The sequence below is a fragment of the Poecilia reticulata genome, chromosome 21 (genome assembly GCF_904066995.2).
Source record: "Poecilia reticulata chromosome 21, P_reticulata-male-v2, whole genome shotgun sequence".
Classification (NCBI taxonomy): domain Eukaryota; kingdom Metazoa; phylum Chordata; class Actinopteri; order Cyprinodontiformes; family Poeciliidae; genus Poecilia; species Poecilia reticulata.
This window is the reverse complement of record NC_088850.1, coordinates 24,638,740-24,662,577: the sequence shown is the minus strand read 5'-3', so window position 1 is coordinate 24,662,577 and position 23,838 is coordinate 24,638,740. Positions and strand designations below refer to the sequence as shown.

General features: G+C 40.2%; 2 protein-coding genes across 2 annotated transcripts in view; both read left to right on the top strand.

The window, feature by feature from the left end:
• The window catches only part of dse (dermatan sulfate epimerase), a 65,126-nt gene extending 61,001 nt beyond the window's left edge, over nt 1-4,125 (top strand). The window contains exon 7 of the mRNA XM_081602117.1: nt 3,892-4,125. Within this exon, the coding sequence (XP_081458243.1) occupies nt 3,892-3,994 (103 nt within the window). The 3' untranslated portion in view covers nt 3,995-4,125. The remainder of the gene's footprint in view (nt 1-3,891) is intronic.
• Nucleotides 4,126-9,278: 5,153 nt separating this feature from the next.
• On the top strand, nt 9,279-23,070 carry gpr63 (G protein-coupled receptor 63). The gene is made up of 2 exons (XM_008398585.3): nt 9,279-9,691; nt 18,564-23,070. The coding sequence occupies exon 2, from the start codon at nt 18,758-18,760 to the stop codon at nt 19,886-19,888; it is 1,131 nt and encodes a 376-aa protein (XP_008396807.1). The 5' UTR covers nt 9,279-9,691; nt 18,564-18,757; the 3' UTR covers nt 19,889-23,070.
• Nucleotides 23,071-23,838: the final 768 nt, after the last annotated feature.

Sequence of the window (23,838 nt, the reverse complement as noted above, 5' to 3'; positions counted from 1 at the left end):
CATGGTGGAGTTTAGAGTGTGACTGTTTGAGGTTGTGACCAGGTGTGTTTTATACTGATAACGAGTTCAAATAGGTGCCATTAATACAGGTAACAAGTGGAGGACAGAGGAGCCTCTTACAGAACAAGTTACACGGCTGTGAGAGCCTGAAATCTTGCTTGTTTGTAGCTGACCAAATACTTATTTTCCACCATTTATTGCCAATAAATTCTTTAAAAATCAGAAAATGTGATTTACTGGATTTTTTTTTCTCCTTTTGTTTCTCATAGTTGAGGTACATCTATGATGAAAATTACAGGCCTCTCATCTTTTTAAATGGGAGAACTTGCACAATTGGTGGCTGACTAAATACTTTTTTCCCCACTGTGCATACAGATTTTAAGATTTCTGGATATAACATAGAAAGACAAAGCAATTGTCGAAAGTATTCAGGGAGATAATAATGAAATAATAGAAAATATTTAGTATTTAGCACAGTTTCTTTAGATTACATAGGGGTGGTATTGATATTTGGTTCTGTTGGATACCAGCAGAGGAAAGTGTAAAAGGCAGATAAATCAGCAAAAAGGGCTTTAGAGGTAGCAATATTCCAGGCAGACGGAATATTGCAATTCCTTTTGGGAAAGGGTTAGGGAAATCACTTATTAAGAATAAAGAAATAGAAAATGGGGAAAGGGTGTAATGATGATAAGAAAGGAAGAAGATGATGTAAAATACAAAAGTCAGTATTAATTAGAAATAATGAGAGAAACAGAAGGGAAGAAATAACAATAATCAGATTAAGAGTATAGGCTATACCTTTTTAAATGACATTTTATATTTAATAGGGAGGAAAAATAAAGATAAATGTGAAGGATGTGGAGGGAAAGAAAATGTAGAACACATATTGATGAAAGGGAGAAATTCAGAAGAATGATTGGAAGGACAGGTCAAGAATGGAATCTTAAAGGAATATTGGGAAATGAAGGAAACATGGTGGATATTTACAGATTAAGGAAAACATTATTTATTTATTTTCAGAATACAAAATTAAAAAATAAAATTTACTAGATGTAAAGTAGTGCTGCTACACACAGTAGGTGGCGGTATGCACCTTAGTTGCTTGCGATCCGCTATAATAGAAAAGGAGAAGAAGAAGCGGAGTAGGAATCAGAAGAAGAAGGAGAAGAAGAAGGAGAAGAAGAAGAAGAAGAAGGAGGGTTTTGGGACACAACCATCATGGGTGCTCGACTCGCGCGGATGTTCCGAAACTATAACGTGGAGGAGCGCGCGCTGAGAGAAATCTCCAAAGAGAAGCCGAGGTCAGCACCGCGGCACGCGACCACCGCGACGGCCGTTAGGTCTGAGGGTGAGAGGCTGAGCTGCTGGTCATCCTCACTGTGGGCTCGGGTTTCTATGGTAACTGGTTTGTTCTTTGTGTTGTAGCCTCGGAGTCGGTGATGAATAAGAACGAGTCGTTATTGGAGCATCTCAGGTCTGTGTATGTAGAGTCCACGGATCCAACAGTCGGCGGAAAAACGACTCCAGAGGTCAGACTGACCCCTAAATGTCTCTGTCTGTCTCTGCTGAAGGACTTCAGAATGTCTCCGTTCTGTCTTCAGTTATCAATCAATCAATCAACTTTATTAAAGACGCAGAATTTGTCCATAGTGCGAAGATCTAAAAAAGAAAAACAATAATAAAATAATAAAACAGTAATAAAATTTTTAAATACAGCAAGCACAAAAGCAAGTCACTGAGTTGCCATAAGGCTACATCACCAGTGAGTCCACATCCTGGACTTACACCTAACTGAACTCTGAGACTGTTGGTGACAAGATAATGTTTGTAGAGACACAAAGCCTCCCCATGAAGCTGCACATAAGAGATCACAGCACAGCATGAAAAGTGGAGACCCCAACACGATAAATATCTGACTAGCACTAGTCCATCTGGCATCCTGAGCAGCATCCTCATTCCGTCATTGTAGGCCACCTTGAGCTTCTGTACTTTGTTTATACTGTCGCCACAGGTGAGCAGTGGGGTGCAGAATGGAGCCACTTTAACTGAACACATCCGAAACTTGCTAACAGCATGTTGGCTTGTGCATACATTAGACGCCGTTGTCTACAACACATCCTGTCCCACATTGCTGCAGCCACTTTGATAAATCATCCATATATACATTAAACAGAAGAGGAGACAAAATACTTCCCTGTTTAACCCCATTACTTATTTTAAAGGGGGCTGACACACAATTAGCTGTGTCACATCTTACATACATCAGTTGATGCGTGTACCAAAAGGATAAAATTCTGACAATAGATCCAGGGACCCCTCTGTTTTGTAGCTTATGAAATAACTTGTCATGATTAACCCGATCAAAAGCCTTTGAGGCATCAATGAAGCACATAAAAATTGTGGAGTTATGTCTATTATACAAGTCTAAAATCTCTTTCAAAGCAAATATACACATGTCAGTGCCATGCAGCGATTTAAAACCAAATTGGTTTTCAGAAGTAAGAAGAAAATGCTCAATCTGATTCAGTATAATCTTCTCCAGAACCTTGGATAAAACACTGGCTAGAGCTATGGGTCGATAATTATCCCTATTATTTATTTTGCCAGCTTTATCTTTTAAAATTGGAACTAATATAACGGCTAAAAGTGAATCAGGTAAAATACCATGAACTAGAAACCCATTAAAACACATGGCAAGCAAAGGAAAAAGTTTTTTGCTTGAGAGTTTTAAGTGCTCTGCAGAGATCTCATCCATACTACAAGCCTTATTATTCTTTTGGATCATGACTCCATCATATGTCTCATGACACTTTCACGTCTTCATCATGTGCAACGTTGCCCATCTTTAACGGGGAGCTTTTAACACAGTTGAATAAATCATAATAGTGCTTCTTCCACAGCTGAGTAACTTCTTCTGCCCCACTAGCATTATCAATATCGGTTGGCAGACTTATCTGATAATTATTCATAATCTTTATTTCCTTCCAAAAATCATGCGAGGAGCTATTCTGCATTTTCCTTGCAAGCAGATTAGACTTCATTTTATTCTCACGTGTTTTTATGAAGCGTAAAGTTAGACCAGGACTGAGTGGAATGTATTTTATTGGTGTTCTAGTTGATAAACCAACACAAACTAGAGCAGGTCTGTTTATTAAACAAAGTAATCGGATGGTTATGAAGCCCACTTTACCCTGACACCCCTAATTAAAATCCAGTGTAACAAATAGCCTTCAGAAGTCATTGTGTGCTTGTAATAAAATGGCCTAGTTAAAGCACAGAGGTAAATTGAAAGAATAATTTTTGGCAAATTGTTGTAGAGATGATCGATCCAAGTTGACTAATGTCTGCATTGCTAATGAATCTGTTTGGCCTTTGGATGCAGAAACCTGGCAGCAGGAATAAAAAAGTTGTGTTCAGATCTGATCTCAGTGCCAAACGCACCACATTTTTATGGTATTTGTAAAACAATAAAAACTTTTTTTTCTACATCAAAATTATGCACTAGCTAAAAATTATAGTCAGGACTTTAATGTATTCATTTGAAATAATGAACAGATCATATTTTAATGTATTAAACTTTTTAATGCAAGTAAATTATTTTTAAAATAATTTCAGATTTTTTCATACATTTTGTTCAGGTTACTTAAAAATTGAGCTTTATTTAAGCTTATTGTTACAATTACATTTTTTAAACTGCAGGAAAGTCAGTTGTTAGGAATGCAAATGTAAATTTGGGCCAATGTTGATTAATACTTTATGGCAGTAGTTATCAATATTTTATTTGATCAAATCTTTTATTTGATTGCTTGATTAATCGTCAGAATAATCAATAGATTACTTGAATACTAAAATAATTGTTTACAGCAGCCCTGCTGTGTCATTTCCCCACAGTTTTCAGGAAGAGGGTCTGCAGCCCGGCGGCCCCTCAGAGTCGGTTTCCCAGGAGGCGCGTTGGGCCTGCCGCACCTCACAGATGTTCCGAAAGGGAAGCTGAGCCTGGCTGAGGCTCTCAAGGCTCTCGGCAGCCACCAGCACCAGCCTCGGACCTGGTCGGCAGAAAAGATTGCTCAGGAATATTGCTTGGAATTAAAAGACACACAATCTGTGCTCCAATTCTTTATCCCTTTCCAGGTTGAGATCATCCCTCCAAAGAGCAGAACTTCAGAGCAAATAAAGGCTTCCTAAGAATGGAGAAGCTCTTACCTCACTTATTTCTGTTCTATGTTATAGGATGTAGCTTTTCCATGATTTAAGTGATGTTTAGATGGAATGATAGAACATTTTTCATATAAATAGATGAAAAAACACAGATATTAATCACAGTGATCTGATCAAGAAAAGTCCATAAAGACGTTGTTGATTGTTCAAAACTAAGTGTTTTTTTTACAGTGCAGACCTACAGATTTTTATTTCTATTTACAAATCATAAATGACAAAGTACCTTTGTGCATTCATTTTGAAATTCAACTCAAAAGAAGTAGAATTAGATTTATTTGCAAGTTATGCTAATGACTAAATGAGTAGATCTATTTATTTCTTTTTGTTGTTTAGGGCCTCCTTCTGTTCAGGTCAACCTGCTGCTGTGCTTGAACTATACCAATGCTGACAGTGGCCACACGCCCCTCTATGAAGTGTGTCCTCAATCATAAGTGTTTAAAATGTAGAGAATTGGGACAGAAGGCCATTGTGTCGCAACTTTGATATCCAAAATGGTGGGACTGTTCACTCTTTTGGCACTTGGTCTGTTAAAAAGTACAACAACAAGAAATGGATTGTAAATGTGCAGTATTTTTGCTTTCCAACGTCATTGTTAGAGATATTTAGCTGTTCAAACATGTTTTGCTAGTTGAATACAGAGTAAAATGTGATGTAATTGCACATGCTCAATTTCAATACATTACACTTGAAAGCTGATTTCTTTTTTCTTTTGTGACAACTTGTTCTGTGAACATTATATTTCCAGGATGACAAAAAAATACTCATCAAAAACATTGATTTTAACAATCGTAAAGGCAATTCTCCCTGTGGTTAAGAGACATCATTACATTTTGATTTGTTTCTTGGAAAAACACGTCTTTTATGTGGCGTAAAGGAAGTTTGATATAAAGTGGAGCTAATGTAGCATCAGGCCTTTTTCTCTTTGTTAGAAGAGAAAAAGGCCTGATGATACATTTTGAGAAATAAAATGACAAATGGAATTAAATGTCACTTTTAAAGTAAATGATGAATGTCTGACTTGATGGACCAAAAAAAAATTACAAGAAATTCACAAGGAACTCTGACTTCCATTTTCTTTCTCTATAGCCTGAGAAGAAAACATTTGTTTAAAAATTATGATGAAATCTTTAACGACAATAAGAACCAAATGCCTTTCTATTCCACTCCCACAAAAAATTAAGATGAGTTTTCATATTTTTGTATTCTTTGTGTATCAATTTTAGATGAATAAAGTTTCTCCTGTAATGACTTTCTACAAAAGAAAATTAAACATAAATATCAATTCATGTGCATTTTGTGACAGATTTTCAGATAATACACATTTTTTCAGTTGCAACTTGTTTCATTTTTAGAAAGATTTTCAAAACTGGATATTGTTCTAGAAATCTATTCTAACGGGATAAAGAGTTAAATTACAATATTAATTATTTAATCCTCTGGCTAAGTTTTTATTCCCAAATACTGCTTTCTAATAATCTATGGAGGACCAAAACTGACGTAAGAAATAGAAGCATATTTAGTTTTTCCTTTTCCTTAGACATGAGTTTCCGTGAAGTAATGTATATATTTTCTTTTTCATTTCCTCTAAACATGCGTTTTTGTCAGGAAAAGTAAATATTTTGTTTGGTCTTTTCCCTCCTTTTGTCATTGCCTCTCCTGGTTTTACTTTTCCGTGTGCATCGTTATGTTAATGAGGAGAGCTGCCTTTTATGTCCAGCTCCTCTGCTATTGGCCAATAGAGCTTTGGAACCAACGTCACTGCGTCAGACGTTGTGGTCTGACGCAGTGAGACCACAACGTCAGACCAGTCAGCACTGGTCTGACGCAGACCAGTGAGACGGTCTCACTGGTCTCACTGGACCAATGAGACCGCTGAGCGACTCACTGGACGCTCAGCGACTTTACAGTCGCTCAGCGCCATCTTTACAGGCCACAGATCAAAACAAACGTTTATCTCGGTGGTTTTATTGTGTTACTGAGTAAAGTTAGTTTCGAGTTGGATATTGGATATTCCAATATCCGCCGTGCAAGCGACTGTCAACAAATGTTCGAACCAAACAATCCTGTCAAATGTGACCAATTGATACAAAAAAGTGGTAATTCATGCTTTTCCATGAGACACGCTCCCGAAGTGAACCTCCAAGTGCTGAGGAGGGAGCTGGAGAACGGCTGGCCGAAATTAGAGTTCATAAATCGGATCAACCTTAAGCTAAACGCTGCTTGCTCCAATATCCAACTCGAAACTAACTTCACTGCAGTCGGTCCCACACAACCACCGGGATAAAGTTTGTTTTGGATTGTGGCCTGTAAAGATGGCGCTGAGCGACTGGACCTGATAGCAGAGCAGCTGGACTTATAAGGCAGCTCTGCTCATTAACATAACGATGCAGGAGGCAATGACAAAAGGAGGGCTTGTATAAAGAAAAGACCAAACAAAATATGTACTTTTCTTGACAAAAACGCATGTTTAGGGGAAATGATAAAGAAAATATATACATCACGGAAACTCATGTCTAAGGAAAAGCTAAATATATATTTATGCTTTTATTTCTTATGTCAGTTTTGGTCCTCCATAATAATCGCCTCCATTTTTGAAGTGAAATAATTTTATTTAAGAGTGCTTAACGTTACAACATCACAAAGTTCAATCTTTGTGCTAATATGTTAATGGTTTAAGATTTGAAAGTCATCTTGCATTTCTTACACTTTGACTTTTCTCACAGTTAATTTTTAATTTTTAACTAAATGTAAAAAAATATTTTTATTTCTTTTTTCTGCTGACCCTGTCTTTGAATTTTCAATAAAGACCAAGAAAACCAGCAAAACATCGCCATAATTCCGCATCTTAACTCAAAACGCAGCGATTAGTTGTGGGTAATACACTCATCCAAGTCAGCTTGGATCACTAAAAACTTCAAGCTAGCTACATAGAGTGTGCATGTGCTTCCGGAAATACTGCTGGTTTTTCAGAATAAGACAAGAAAACTCTTTCCAATTGGATTCTTTTATATTGTTATTGAAAGTTGCTTGGGTGAAGATGAGCTATTTAGCTTATGTTAAATATTTATGCAGTAAAACCAACCAAACTTACTAAGCTGTGATTAATCATCACCCCCAAAATGCTGAGCACAATCATTGGACACAGCCTGGTTTGATTACTGCTGAGCTGTTGAATCAAAAACAAAATCTTACTTGCTGGTTGACAACATGAAGCAGGCTCAAGGATCTCAAAAACCTCAACATGCTCTAATCTAGAAAGAAATTCAACAACAGATGAGGATGGACACCCTGAATGGGTCCCACCTGTCATGACTGCTTGAAATAGCCACCTATGATTCTCCACCTTTAAAGTTCCTGTAAGGATAATTGGGTAAAATAATACATACTTATGTTTCAAAAGACCCTAAAGATAAGAAGGGGTCAACCAATTTAAAATTGTATAAATTGTATGTTCACGCTTCTGGGTACCTGTAAAAAGCCAAGCATCAGAATATTTCCTTTTCAAATTCTCCCCAGTCCTTATACCTTTTTTCTAGCCTCATTTATGTCGAGGTATTTTTCACTCGCAGACTAATAAAGTTTCACCACAACGACCAAATCTTAAAGGTGGTATATTGTGTAAAATTTACTTTTTTGATCTTTATATCATGCTACAATGAAAAACAACAAAAACACCCCTGGAGTGTTGCTTTGATTCTTCCATGCATCTTTGAGGAATCCTTGAATCTCCTATGGCAACCATTCATGGTGCCTAAACACTTGCTAAAACAAGCATTTAGGCCTGTTTCCACAAAGTTCCTCCTGGACAAAGCTCCAGTCTCCAGCCGAGTTTATGCCTCAAGGAACAGCCCTTTCCCATTACAACCCCCTTACCCCCGCCACGCCCCCACTCAGTTCCTCCAGACTAGTGGCAGCAGCAATAACCAAACACTTGATGGAACTGCTGGTCTGCTGAGCTCGTCACTATTTCTCATTCAAACACCAATGAATGTTGTTAAAGGCTTAATGGAGGAACATTATTGTGATGAAGTGCTGAGTGTAGGAAAGAGCAGGAGCTTCTTAAAATGACAGAGGTTCAATTTCAGTTAGTTTTCATATGCAGCCTTTTTGGTAACACTTTATTTGAAGGGGAAAGTGAATAAGACTGACATGACACTGTCATAAACATGAACATCAATAATTCTTCATGAATATTTATGACTGCTGTCATAAAGCGTCATTCAATAAATCATGACACTTTTAATACAAAGTTGACATTATTGAAAATGTCTTTGTCATGACAACTTGACATTAAGCTAGATATAATAACTTGTCATGAATGTCATAACAGGTGAATTTTAAAATGTTATCCTTATAAGACATTAACAAGTCACTTGTTACACATACCTTTTGTTGTCATGAGACCATTACAATTGTGACATCATCCTCCTCTGTTAAAGTGTATCACAGTAAACTAGTAATGAAGATGTCATTGATTGTCATTAATCTATCGCTTTAATGAGTCATGAACATTTCCAGTTACCTGTGTGGTCAACTTTACTTGAGGTAACTGGAAATGTTCATGATATAAACCAATAAATTCACCTGTTATTACATTCATGACAAGTTATAATTTCTTGCTTAATGTCAAGTTGTCATAACAAAGACATTTTCAATAATGTCAACTTTGTATTAACAGTGTCATTATTTACCAAATGACACTTTATGACATAAATAAATTCATAAAGACTTATTCATGTTTATGACAGTGTCATGTCAGTCTTATTCACCCCCCTTCAAATAAAGTCTTACCGCATTGGTAATAACAACATTATACTTACTTGATTGTGCTAATAGCACTTAGCTGGAAAATACATAAAACTGTCTCTTTAAATGAGTGTTTATGGGTCAGTTAGCCATGAGTTAACTTGTTGAAAGTCACAATATAAAAGGCTGATGAATGTGAAACAGAGCAGCCGGGATTAAATCTTCTTTAAGCCGCGGCGGGTAGAAATGATGAGCGGACTTTTATTTTGAAAGCCCAGGCAGGAGGTGGTTGTGTGTGACCGGCTCCGCAGCTCTTTCCTCAGTGAAGAGTAGTTTTGGAAGAGTCGACTCCGAACAGCCGAAGCTGCTAACAGCTTTTAGCTTCAGAGAACATCTGGATAATCGAACACGGTGAAAAACTCTGGATTGCTCTTTGAAAACAAGGAAAAACGGTGCTGGTGGAAATAAAGCCTCGTCGAAACGCCAGGAAGAATCTCACATTTCATCCGTGTAGGTGGTTTCATCAGCGGCTGTCGCGCTGTTGATAAATCTGTCCTAAAACAGGTTGATTCCCAGGGGAGATCCACCGAAGCACAACATCTGGTGAGGGATCTTCATACACACCGAGGCCGGACGGAGAGCCTGGTCGCTCGGATGCTCCTCTTGGACGCTGATCTTCCACCGTGGAGTCGCTTCTGAGCTCCACCATGGGAGGAAGCAGCAGCAGGTAATCATCTGGAAAAACACCTGAACTAGATAATAGTGGCGGGATCAGATCATCTATGTTTGGTGGAATAAAGCTGCTCTGGTTGCTATGGCTTCCCAAGCCACCCTCCCCTGCTGGATGGAGGTGAATTGTCAGCAGGCCTGGTCAGCAGGGTCAGCTCACTGTGGAGTGGGTCTGCCGCCCCTCAATCTCTAAAAAGGTTTTTTTTTAAGTAAACAGAACCATTTTATTGCTAAAACACAGAAGCTGCTTCTGGCCAACTGTAGAGTGAATTATTCTAATATTCACAAATGAATACTAACATCATATAACATCAAATGATGTTAAATGACTTAACCATAGGCGTAAATCCTGGGGGTTGGGGACGTCCGGTACCCCCCAATGCTGGAAAAGTCTAGAATTGTACCCCCCACAGAAATCATTAAAGAAAGAAACTAGAGGTGTGCCGATCGATCGGTCACCGATCATAATCGGGCCGATTTTCGTGAAAAAGTGCATGATCGGTGATCGGCGATCATTGGCTCGTTGCCGATACCGATCACCTGCATCTCATTTCTCAGCCTGCCTGTGCAGCTGGTCTCCTCTTTCCTTCAATCTGCACAAACGCGCAGCAACAAATCCTAAGCGATGTGGAACTATAACGCACTGAGTGAATGGGAAAGTTTGCGTGTTGCGGCGGAAAATTGAAGCAGGTCAAAATGCATCAACACAACAAAGCTAATACGACATAAAAACAATGCCATACTTGATAGAGTTTGGCTACATCGAGGCTCACTGCAGTAAAAAGACATACGGAGGATCAGATAGCAGGTAAAGCAGAGCACAGCTACAAACACTCACCCAGATTAGCATGACGGACAGAAAGCTAAACAAATAACCCGCAAAATTATTTAAGTCTTCGAGCTGCGATGTAAGACGCTGGTTCTGCTCTCGCTGCTGAACCGCTGCTACGCTACAGGTAGCGTAGCAGCTGTAGCTACGCTACCCTAACCCGCTTCTGCTCCACCTGGTAGTGACTCTCACACCAAACCTCTGTTTAAAGCTGCAGCATCTAACCTAAAAAATACATTTTACATACGTATTAAAACTTTTGCTGTCCTAACATGAGACAGATAATCTCAAAAAAATAATCAATCTCCCTGCTCTGCATAATTACTCCACTCAGTTAGAAACAGCCACTCAGAACTAGCAGTAGTCAGCTAGCCGCCATGCTACCAGGAAGTTTTCATTCAGTAACTCTGGATTGTTTATTGTAATGGATCCTGTATTTGCCTTTGAATGTTAAGTTTTATATTTTAATTTTTTTGGCAATGTTGAGAGGTTTTATTTTGGCTCTTTGCATTATTTAGCCTCTTCAGAGCCTCCATATGTTATCAGTCTGTTAAAGATAGTATTATTGATAGCAGGACAATTTGCACAATGCCTGTTTTGTTTAGTTTTCTTCTTGGAGAAAGTTATTAAAAACAAGTTTTTGTCTAAATTAAGGTGAATTCATGGTTCCTTTTTCCACATAATGTAACCAGTAGTATTTATGATTAAAAAAAAAATAATAATAATTATGTGATCGGTATCGGTTATCAGCCCTCATGGGTGATCGGTATCGGCAGGAAAAAACCTGATCGGCACATCTCTAAAAGAAACTCTTGTATTTAAAGAATATCAATGTAAAAAAGGCAATAGAAACAAAGTAAATCTGTCATTCATCTAAGAAAAAAATAAGAATTAATTTTGAGGTTCCCCCCACTATTCTAACAATAGTTAGCACCATTGTTCTAATAGTAGTAGTTCAACGACACAACGACACAGGCTCCATTAGAGCCCGTGAAGTGAGGAGCTAGCTGTTAGCTGTTAGCTGTGGCTCTGCAGCACAAACAAAAACCCCTACAGTAAGTAAATACTTAAAGCAAAAGATGTGTAACACGTTTTATTTACTTTCACTGCTCAATAGGAAGAAACACGTTAACAATAAAAATCAGACTGCAGTTTGTTATTTCACTACTTTGGCTGAATCATGATAAACTGCCACATTAAAGCCTTGGAAATCAAAGCTAGCTAAACTGCTACATTGCTTTCATTGCTCCTTTTTCTGTCGAAGGTAGACAATATTTCAATTATATTTAGCTCTCTAACTCTTACTTTAATAAGAAGAGTTTGAAACTGGAGGGGCTGAGTGTCACCACTAGCCGACAGCTCTGTATGGGAGCCGAGAGCAGAGGGGCTACAAGAGCTGACAGTAAAATAGAATAAAGCTATGCCTATATTTCTTATCATCTTCAATGTCGAGCTTTTAAAACTTAAAATAAAATCTGAATACTTTTCTAAGAAACTCTGGTGCTGACCTTTAAGTTTAAGTTATGACACTTCCCAAATATTCAATTCCAACATATTTATAGGTTTTCATCCATCCAGGATATGACCCCCCCCCAAAAAAAAAATTTAAATAAATAAATAAAAGTTTAAAGCAACTCTAGTTATAATTTAAATAACACATGAATAAATTCATATTTATGAGGAATTCTAAGTAGAGTTACTTATTAAAACTTGTTTTTATTTAGAGCCTTAAGTTTTTGTGAAGGTGTAGCTTCCTTGGGCTGCCACCTTATCGTGGTGGAGGGGTTTGAGTGTCCCAATGATCCTAGTAGCTATGCTGTCTGGGGTTTTATGCCCCTGGTAGGGTCACCCAAGGCAGACAGGTCCTAGGTGAGGAACCAGACAAAGCGCAGCCTGAAGACCCCTATGATGACATTGGACTTGGTTTTCTCTCGCCCGGACGCGGGTCACCGGGGCCCCACTCTGGAGCCATGCCTGGAGGTGGGGCACGATGGCAAGCGCCTGGTGGCCGGGCTTTTACCCACGGAGCCCGGCCAGGCTCAGCCCGAAGAGGAAACGTGGGTCCCCCTTCCAATGGGCTCACCTGACTGTTGTTTGTGCTTACGGGCCAAACAGCAGTTCGGATTACCCATCCTTCTTGGAGTCCTTAGACGGGGTACTGGATAGTGCCCCTCCTGGGGACTCCCTTGTTCTACTGGGGGACTTCAACGCTCACGTGGGCAATGACAGTGAGGGGCGTGGTTGGGAGGAATGCCCCCCCCCGATCTGAACTCAAGTGGTGTTCTGTTGTTGGACTTCTGTGCTCGTCACGGATTGTCCATCACGAACACCATGTTCAAGCATAAGGGTGTCCATATGTGCACTTGGCACCAGGACACCCTAGACCGCAGTTCGATGATCGATTTTGTCATCGTTTCATCGGATTTGCGGCCGTATGTCTTGGACACTCCGGTGAAGAGAGGTGTGGAGCTGTCCACCGACCACTACCTGGTGGTGAGTTGGCTACAGTGGTGGGGGAGGAAGCCGGTCAGTCCTGGCAGGCCCAAACGTGTAGTGAGGGTCTCCTGGGAACGTCTGGCAGAGTCCCCTGTGAGACAGAGCTTTAACTCCCATCTCCGGCAGAACTTCGAACATGTTCCGGGCCAAGGTACCAATACCGATCCAAGGTTGTTGGTGCCTGTCGCGGCGGCAACCCTCGAACCCGTTGGTGGATGCCTTCGGTGAGGGATGCTGTCACGCTGAAGGAGTCCTATCGGATCTTTTTGGCCCGTGGCAGTCCAGAAGCAGCTGATGGGTACCGGCGGGCGAAGCAGCATCCGGCTCGGGTGGTCGCTGAGGCAAAAATTTGGGCGTGGGAGGAGTTTGGAGAGGCCATTCAGAAAGACTTCCGTACGGCTTCGAGGCGATTCTGGTCCACCACCATCCGGCGTCTCAGGAGGGGGAAGTCTGGGCCTCCCTTCTGAAGCTGCTGCCCCCGCGACCCGACCCCGGATAAGCGGAAGAAAATGGATGGATGGATGGATGGATGGATGGATGGATGGATGGATGGATGGATGGATGGATGGATTAATGAAAAATATGATTAATACATGTTTAAAGGTTGTTATTTGCTAAATAATCATTATCAGGGGCCATGCTCTGATTTATTAAATATGACTTCAAATTTCAGGACAACTTGTGATCTGCTGCATCAGAGGGATGACAGTGTCTCTTTCACTGCACAGCTTGTGGTTCACCACACTTTCCCACAGGCTTGGCCTTCTGAGAATAGCATGATAGCATTGACTAAAAAGTCTGTGACACTTGTAGAGACAGACATGATGGATGCTATGCAAACTCATAAACCATTTGCCTCCACTTCCTTATATTGGTCATTTTCAGGATTTCGTTCGGTGCAGAAGGCTGCAACTGTCAAATATGTCTGTTTGCTGTTCTCTTTTCAATCTTTGATTTAGATGACACTCGTGAAGATAGAATAAAAATCATTTATCTTACACACCAGATCTGAGTCTTGGTGAAATGCTGTTTCAAATTAAAATGAAGCCGTGTGTGGAAAGCAGTCTGCCTAATTATTGAGTTGTTTGCAAAGGCCTTTTTGGCAGCAGCATCCCACAGTTCAGCATATGTGACCTTTTCCTGCCTATCATGCTGTGGAGATATTTCAGGCCACTCTTCTTTCCCATGAAGTGTAGCTTTCTTAAGTTTTTTTTGTAGATCTGTTGCTCTGTTCAGGAACAGGTTGTTTAACATGACCTAGCTTAATCTAGGCTCCGCCTGTCAGCCTGGCCTCACATTTCACACTTAAATATTTTGGTCCTCACAAGATTTTTAATCAGTGATGGGAGATGTGCTTTGGGGTACCTTTAAATCAATTCAAAAATACTTTATCTGGTAGGAAAATTGGATCTGAGAGCAACTATATAAGAGCAGCAAAGCTTCTGTATCTACAACAGTAACCATTCCCAGACAACATAAAATAACCCTATGTGTAGATATTAGCTTAACGGACACGGACAGCCCAGAGCTGTCAGGCCGAACTCCCCTGTTGAAATTCACTTCCCAGCTGTGACATTTCGAACCAAGAAACGTTCCACCCTAATCATGCAATATGCTGTTTTACTGCAGTATAAACACAGAAAGATGTCAATCAGCTGACTGTTTAGTCTGCTACCAAATAGTGAAGCACAGAAACAAACCACTAACCACTTTGAATGTAACTTGATTCAGATTTTGGTCCACACCGACCAGTGACCGGTACATGTCCAGGTATCCCATGCAGCTAAGCAACACAACACATCATTAAACTTCCCTGTGATCAGGACTGTACAGGACCTACATTAGACTACATAGAGATGATAAAGCTTCAGTTATCATGGAAGTTATTTGATCTACTAATGGACTGTTTTTCAGCTGTATTTGCAGCTTAGCCATTGCAATGACCCCTGGCTGTAAGATGAGCTTCCATTGTTTGTTGATAAGGGGTTTTATGGCAGTGCTGGACTTATTTATGCTCAATGGAAAAGTGGCTGTCAGGAAACACTCACACATTTCTGATGACATTTGTAGAACAAGACATTTAAACAGCTTCCACATTTTGTTATTCCATGTGTTTTTCTCACAGCAGAGCTAGTTATTATGCCCTGCTGTTGGCTCTCAGTGGGGATTAATTCCCACTGTTATTCCATGTGTTTGGGGAACAACGCATGGAATAACGTGTGTTGTTCCCCAACACCTGTTGGAGTAAAGATTATGTCTGCTTTTGTTTTCTTTGTAGCTACTTTTGAGAAAAGGGATTTGAAACAAACCTTTCGATGAATGCCTTAAAGCAAAGGTTCAAACTGTGAAACTGTTTGAAGGGGGGGCGTCGTGCCATTGCAGGGGGGGTCCGGGAAGCCGTCTGGATGAAAAAAAAAAACAAAAACATGAACGCTGTATGCGCTGGATTTGTACCTTAGAATGGCCAACTCTCTGTTATTCCTATGCCAATTTCATACAGTAGGAACTTCCACACTTCCCATATCTGTGTCCTCTGTCACTTTCATCAGCAGTTAAAACTGTTTAATCCGTTTTTAACACGTGATAACCTGTTTTTCCGAGCCGCCTTCAAACGCAACATGGGCGCTATGACGCTATGACGCTCGCGCTGCGTTTACGCCTGTGCGGCAGTGAAGGAGACCTGCTGCTGCTACACATAGGGTGTGTTAGTATCATGGCAGCAAAACACAAATAACTTTTCAGTTTTTCCCCCAAACTAACCGACTGAGTTGAGTAAAGTTGCTGGATGCAGGTAATGTTAGCTAAAAGATGACTAGATAATATCAATACATCTCCTTAAGCTTATCAAGTAGCCCGTAGGCTATCAATCAATTCAGCTTTGTACATTCATTTTACCCCCATAAAAGTTGATTACCCCCTAACCCCTCACATAAATATACGTATTTCAACCAGAGAGCTATTTGTAATCCATAGGGGGGGGGGCAGAAAATGTTTGGAAACCACTGGGGGGACCAGGAGACCCATATATCAGCCCTCCTTTCCCCCACAAGGGGCCCACCTAGGCATGCTGGCAGGGAATTATTCGCTAATTCACCAGTTCACTGATCTTTCTGTGGAATGTGAACATTTTTCCTATTTTTTCATGGCGCATATCTAACATATTCAAAAGGAAATCCAACTCAAATACCTAAGTGTAATGCTACTTTACAAATAGTAGGAAAGCAACCAACCTCAAATTAATTTTTCCTGGCGCTCATTGGTGGAACCCACAAGAACAGAGTTAAGGAAAACCGCAGATGTTATTTTTAATGTGTTTCATTGCCAGTTTCACTATTGTGTCTTTGTGCTACAGCAATAAAATAAGTCTAAGTCTGAGCTACTGTTTTACACTATACACATTAATCCACATTGAGATTTATTTGGCAGTTGAACTACTAAAATATGCAGGCATCAGCTTTTATAGTACAAGTATTTTCACATTTCAGCTGTTCATCCCCATGAATACTGTGGGTTCACTGCAGATGGATTGTGAAAAATAAGCTATTTTGAAATAATTATTTAATGTAAAAATGATCAACTTTACTAAATTATGAATAAATTTTATTGCTACAGCACATTTAAAAAATTGCTAATATAGCCAAAGCAGTGGTTCTTCACCTTTTATTAGGTACCGAACCCACCAGTTTCTTATGCGCATTCACTGAACCCTTCTGTAGTGATAAATATGATTTTTTCCCCCCAAATTCAAGACATAGTGGTGACCCAACTAGAGTCTAGATCACCCCAAGATCACTAGGTCTTCCTAAAAGGTAGAGTCTCTGAGAACAGTTCTTCAAAATATAGTCAGTGTTTTCAGCAAAGTTGAGCTGACTGTCCAGAAACGAGCCAAGGTATTTAAAATGTGCCACAGTTTCAACTGGTTGGCCATCGAGAGAAACTGGAACCACTTTAAGGTTTTGTTTAGGTCATTTAATTAGCTCTACATTCTTAAGAGAATGAAAAATGTATATTCTGATTTAGTAATGTAATTATATTAGCTGTGTTACCACCCCCACGCCACTAGAGGCAGTAGCAACCCCGAAAAGATGCGACTAAGGAGCAGATTTAGAAAGCTACAGAATTTGGTAAAAACTGAGCTTTGCTGAAGTAAATCAAGACACAAGTTCAAATCCCTGCTGAGAGTGGATCTCCTCCAATCAGGGCTCCTCCGCAGCTCTGATTGGCTCAGCAATGATCCTAACATGATCCTCTGCAGCAAGTGATGACAAAGCGGGGCGCGTCTTTACCTCCGCGGCAGAGGCTCCGCCGAACCCCTGAGACCAACTCATCGAACCCCTGGGGTTCGATCGAACCCAGGTTAAGAACCACTGAGCCAAAGTGATTAACATAAAAGCTGAAATATGAAAAAAAACAAACAAAAGAAAACACAGCCTGCCATGTACACATACAACGTACATGGCAGGTGTATCTTAAGATGCCATACAAGACAAGATTAGTGTTAAAATTCAAGGAATAAAAGTTTTAATAGATTTGAAAACGGAAATATCTACACACTAAAGGGTAACTTGTTGCGTAACTTTGAAGCAAAAGCAGAAAATGCTCTGTCACCTCTGAACTTCAGCCTATCAACAGCAACCGATTGGTTGAACTTAGGGATCAGGGTGGGCAGTAAGGCTGAAACAGCTCTGATGGATATGGTGGAGGAAGATTGTTCAAGCAAACAAATAATTTTCATATTGAAAACAAATAACTCTTAAAATAAAATTTGTAGTGCACAGGGACCCAGTTGAGGTATGCTAGGATGGAATTGATATGTTGTTGCCTATGGGTCTGAGCTAACTGATGAGTAGTAGAGTTCTGCACAAGCAAAATGTATTTTCACCAACTTACCAGAGAAACACTCCTGAAACACTGAGAATGAGCTACGATCAGTCCTGGAACTGTTTCAGTTTTAGTGCTGTTTGGAACTATTTGGAGCTGCATGACTTCTGCATTCCAATCTTTCTATGGAAATCTATCGGAGTGCCCAAACTCACCTCATACGATACTGGTGGGGATAAGCTGCACAGAGCATAGATGCTGCAAAAATATATTTTAAATGTATTCCACAAATGTACACACATTTGTGTACATGTGTCAAGTATAAGCCAAGCTTTATTGTTCTGCCTGTAGAACAACAGGTCCACCAAGAGTCTAGGGAACTTACCAAGAGTTCATCAAGTTTTAAAAAATTAGTTTTTTGGGAAAAAAACATTCCAGAATTCTGCATATACCCAGGGATTTAAATTCTGTTGTTTGCCTATGGGTCTGAGTTACGCTCAGACCCATAGGCAAACAACAGAATAGGTCTGAGTTACCTCAGACCTTGGCCTCCTGGCCAAGACCTGAAGAAGACCTCTTCAGGTCTTCTTCAGCCTCGACCCATAGGTCTGAGTTACGCTCATTATCTATAAAAAACCCTCTTTAAATAAATCTGAAATATGCTTTTAATGTTTTTTATATGATCTGATTCATGTGTTCTGTTTTGTCTGTGTTTGAATTCTAGGATTCCACAGCTGTGAAGATGACACCATGACTTTATTAGGAACATATGTATCTCCAGCACCATATTTCTCATGATGATGCACACTCACTCTGGGAAGGAAGGCTTCACTCCACTATACCCCTTCCAAAACTGTGGGACATTAACACACTTCTCCACTGCGTCATGGGGGTTCTAACTCATCAGAGACGGTGCTAATGGAGGACGTCCCCGTGGCGAACACGTCCCTGGGCTCTGGGTCCGCGCCGCAGCCAGTCACCCCAACGGGGAAGTCCTCAGCAATGGCCCCAGGCCTCGGCCTACCTCTTCAGGTCTTCTTCAGCCTCGTCATGGCAACCATCCTACTGGTGGCCCTTGCAGGAAATGTGGTGGTGTGCCTGATGGTGTACCAGAGATCCGCCATGCGCTCTGCCATCAACATCCTCCTGGCCAACCTGGCGTTTGCAGACATGATGCTGGCCATCCTCAACATGCCGTTCGCTTTAGTCACTGTTATGACCACCACCTGGATCTTTGGGAACACTTTCTGCCGGGTGTCTGCCATGCTCTTCTGGTTGTTTGTGATTGAAGGTGGAGCTATTTTGCTTATAATAAGCATTGATAGATTTCTGATTATTGTCCAGAAACAAGACAAGCTCAGCCCACAGAGAGCCAAGCTGCTCATTGTGATCACCTGGGTGCTCTCTTCGGTTTTCTCCTCCCCTCTGGCTGTAGGTTCCCCTCGCCTGCAAATCCCCCCCAGAGCCCCTCAGTGTGTTTTTGGTTACAGCGCTGACCCAGGATACCACGCTTACGTTTTGATCCTCATGCTAGTTTTCTTCTTCATACCTTTTCTGGTCATGCTGTTCACATTCATGGGGATCCTGAACACCATCCGCCACAATGCCATTCGCATCCACAGCCACCCAGACAGCATGTGTCTGAGCCAGGCCAGCAAGCTGGGCCTGCTGAGCCTCCAGAAACCCTTCCAGATGAACATAGACATGAGCTTCAAGACCCGTGCCTTCACCACCATCCTCATTCTCTTCTCTGTATTTACAGTGTGTTGGGCACCCTTTACTGCCTACAGTCTGGTGACTACCTTCAGTTTTGGCTTTTACCACAAAGACAGCTTTTTCCAAATCAGCACATGGCTCCTGTGGTTGTGCTACCTCAAGTCTGCCCTGAACCCTCTCATCTACTACTGGAGGATCAAAAAGTTCCGAGATGCCTGCCTCGATCTGATGCCTAAATACTTCAAGTTTCTTCCTCAGCTGCCGGGCAACACCAAGAGACGCATCCAGCCCAGTGCTGTGTACGTATGTGGAGAGCATCGCTCTGTGGTTTAAAGGGAAAATCCACTCTTATAATATTGTTAGAAACCCTACTTTGAATCCATGTAACTTGCATTTGAGGTTGCTTGGTTCTTTATTTCTCTCAGTAGAAGCTCAGGCTGAAAGTAGCACTTCTTTGAAAAGCCAGGAGGCTGAGTAGCTCCTGAAGGGACAGACTCCTACATCCTTAGAAGATCTATTTGGAGTATTGTCATGTGCAGTGTGATATGAGAACACTGCAGGGGTTTAATCTATGGATGCACATATATCTGATGTTAATACTGCTATTACGGGTGTTAACTGATACTTACAGATATTTCATATATTATATGTATTTCCATACACTTTTGACACTGTAAAAGCGACCTCACAACCTACATTGCTTTTCTACTTTAAACTCCTCATAATCTTTTGCTGCATCACTGTCAAGTAAATACTACATAGTCAACATCCTCCCCCTTTTGAAACATACACAGTCACCAAGATGAAAGGAAACGTCGGTCGTTTACATTTTTCAGCATTTCTATGTTTTTTTTCTAGAAAACATGAATTTAATCTAAAATCTTTTTCTCAAACATTTTTGACATTTTGATTCCGGTAGGGTGTGCTACCTAAAGCCCCCACCTAAACCTAAAATGGGGATGATGGTAGGAGTTTGTCCTGCAATCGGTGGTTTGCCCGTTCAAGTCCCACTCTGTCCACTTCTGTCGATGAGTTCTTGGCTAAGATACTTCACCCGGATGGCTTGCTGATGGTGTTCAGTGGTGCATGGCAGCTTCTGTAAGTGTGCCAGGGCGACTGTGGCTTGCCATCACCACTGTGTGAAAGGTTGAATGTCTGAATGTAGTGTGAAGTGCTTCAGTGTCCTCTGGACAAGTACAGGTCATTTACCAAAGCCCCCACAATGCTGTGCTTCTATCAGTCACCACCATCCAAAAAGGAAATAAGAAAGCTTGTTTCTTTTTTGAAACAAGCTTCTCATTCTGCAGTTTTCAGTTACTCCTCGTCAGGAGTTGCAGCTTGCAATTAATCCCATCACATCAGAACCTGCTGTTTACAGGCTGTGTGTAGTTGCAGTTGGAGAATGTTATCAGACGAAGTGATATTCAGACCCAACATGTCCTTTGAGATAAAATTTTCTGCCATTCATTTCTACAAATGCAATCAAACTCTAAAATGGAACATAGAAAAAAAACTCCAGCTTTAGATGTGATTTGCAGTGCAGGGTGTTTGAATGTTGGAGAATCTTATTTTTATGTTGTTAGTCGCTCAACTGGTGCTGAAGAACAACTGTCCCCACTGTTGGGAGTCAGTTGGGGGTCTGAGTCATTTCCTTCAGGTCTGATAAAGAAAATATCCAACCAGGTAAAGAGCAGGTTATTCACACTACAAAACTCTAAATGTGACTGTGTGCTTTTAGTGGTTTATGTGGTTTAAAGCCTCCCATGCACCCACAGTGGTGGTGACAATGTTAGGACTTTGTCTACAAAATCGGTGGGTCGCCGGTTCAAGTTGCTCTGAATATCGGTTACCCAGATGTGTGTGTTATTCTATCTGTCTTTGCGTTGTTGGGCAAGGTACTTTACTGTTAATGGTGGTCAGATGATGATTACATTGATTTTAAACAAAGGCAACTCAACACTGCTGGGATTTTAGCCTTGATTTGAAGGAACTCTGTGTTTTAACAGTTGTTAAATTTTGATCTTCAGTGGGTCCTAACCTGTCATTGGCACTGGTCCTAAGCAGTGCCTGGTTATGGTATAGTATAGTAGATGTTAAGGTTCTACTACCATGTTTTCAGAAATATCCAGCTTTCCATCTTTATGCATGTTTTATAATTAAGTTTACATCTCCCATTGAAATTGTTATCTCCCCCAGTCTTAAATCTTGAAGCTCACTGTGTTGGTGAAAGTGGAAGTGTGGTTGCATTTTGAGTCTGAATGTGCATTTGAAATTATTCACAGCTTGAATTATCAAACAACCATTAATATCATCTTCAATCAAAGACACTTTGACACTTCAGTGGCTGCTTTTGTATTAGAAAGGTTTTATTCTAGTAAGAAGTGAAATTGAGTCCATGTACAGGTTTCAGGTCTATTATATGTTTGAACCAAAGTTGCATTGAAATGTAAGAAGCTATGAGACTTTGGCCAAAATTAAACAATATGTCCACAGGCACAGGAACTGTGGTATCTTAAACAAATGTACACAGCTAGAATTACACAAAAATAGAAGAAAGCTTTAAAAACAATAATATAAACAATAATTTTACTATTAGAGTATTGTATCCATTATTCTGTCGATTAAGCGAGTAACTGAATAAAAAAATTTGACAAAATAAAATATTGGCACATACTGCCATAACAGCAGCATTAATATCAGTTATCAACCTTGGCCCAAATTTATATATTTATATTACTCACCGAACCAGCAACTAGGTAAAAAAACTGCTATCATACTGCATGCCAGTCATTTTCAGGATGCTCTTTGGTGTCCCGATAACACTAAAAGCCAGACTTTATCATCAATCAGTGAAATCCCCTTGGATGCCTTGGAAAAATGTGAAAATTGGAGGTTATGCTTCTAGCATAACCTGAACAGGAGCTACAGGAAGCTGGAAGTGAGAATGTTACGCAACAAAAATAATCACTTATCTGTAAAACACTGCGCTAAATAGTAAAACATAACTTAACAAAGCTTTGAGGCAAGTAATGTGCCTTGAGAAATTTTAATAATCAAGGTACTGAAAACATTCGAGTACCTCAAGTGATTCGTGACAGTTTGATCACATTGAGATGTTAAGCAGAGGCTTCTCTGGAGACCAGCATTTAAACAAGTAGATTTTTCCAAAAAGCAAATAAAAAGACTTTCTGAACCAGGAATGTACTGAATGACTTGTACTCTGTGAGAGAGTAATGTTTGGAAAGTAAAGGAGAGGCTGACTTTTTATTGATCCTTGCATTGAAAATGAGTTGATGGTGGAGAAACAGCGTGTACAATAGAGGAGTTGTTTTTTTAAGCATGCTGAAGTTCCACAGCTTATTTAAAATGTATATTTGTATTTTAATGTTTTCATTGTGCCTATTAATTAGTCTGTTGCCAGTCAGAATGCTGCTATTATCTGGTGAAAATGTGCAATTTTGGTGTACTGTACTGTTGAATGTAATAAAGACCTAGACATTTCTTACATTGGTAAACGGTCTTCAGTGACTTTTTGCTTGTTTTTCTGCAAAAAAAACTCTAGGCAAATTCTAGGCACCTGAATGCCTAGAAAATTCAGTCTAGGCATCTGAATTTTTTTAACCCTTATAGGCCTAAATGGTCTAAATGGCCATTCCGGCGCGGTGTCTCTTCTCAGTGCGTCAGAGCTCGTTACGAAGCCATGCAGCGAAAGCTAGCAAAACTACTAACACTACACACCACAAACTCTAAATAACATACTTACTGTATAAAAAACCTATCGAAACACTCTTAGTAAAATCCACAGCATCAATTGGATTGGTGTGATCTTCTGAAAGAGACAGCAATTGTTGAACAGAGTTTGATTTGCACCTAACTTGTAATTTGAAAGAATGGGCGCTGTTAATAATTTTCCTCTGTGGGACTCATTATGCAGCCAGCAGAGACCATGTCCAGAGCTTTAAAGCTCACTTTAATCAGAGCACTGAAGAGCATCACTAGGCAACAGGAACTTGTGGATGTCTCCAGAGGAGGCATGATGACAGTGAATGGAGTCATACAGATGAAATCAGACTCTTATCTCCCCTATATATTGCTACTTTCTGCCATCTGAATCAGAAAGACCAGATGTTTTTTGTTTAACATTGTGACTGAAATTTGTTCTGTTTGGCTTTTAGAGAGAAACAGAGAATTCAACTGATAGGATACCACCTGTGCAACAAGTCGTGAAATTTCTTCTCTCTCCACAGTCAAGTGTATTATAAAAAAATGGAAGCGGTTAGTCA

What these genes read in the sequence shown, in the direction of transcription:
- gpr63 (XM_008398585.3), top strand. Translation starts at nt 18,758, where the DNA reads ATGGAGGACGTCCCCGTGGCGAACACGTCCCTGGGCTCTGGGTCCGCG.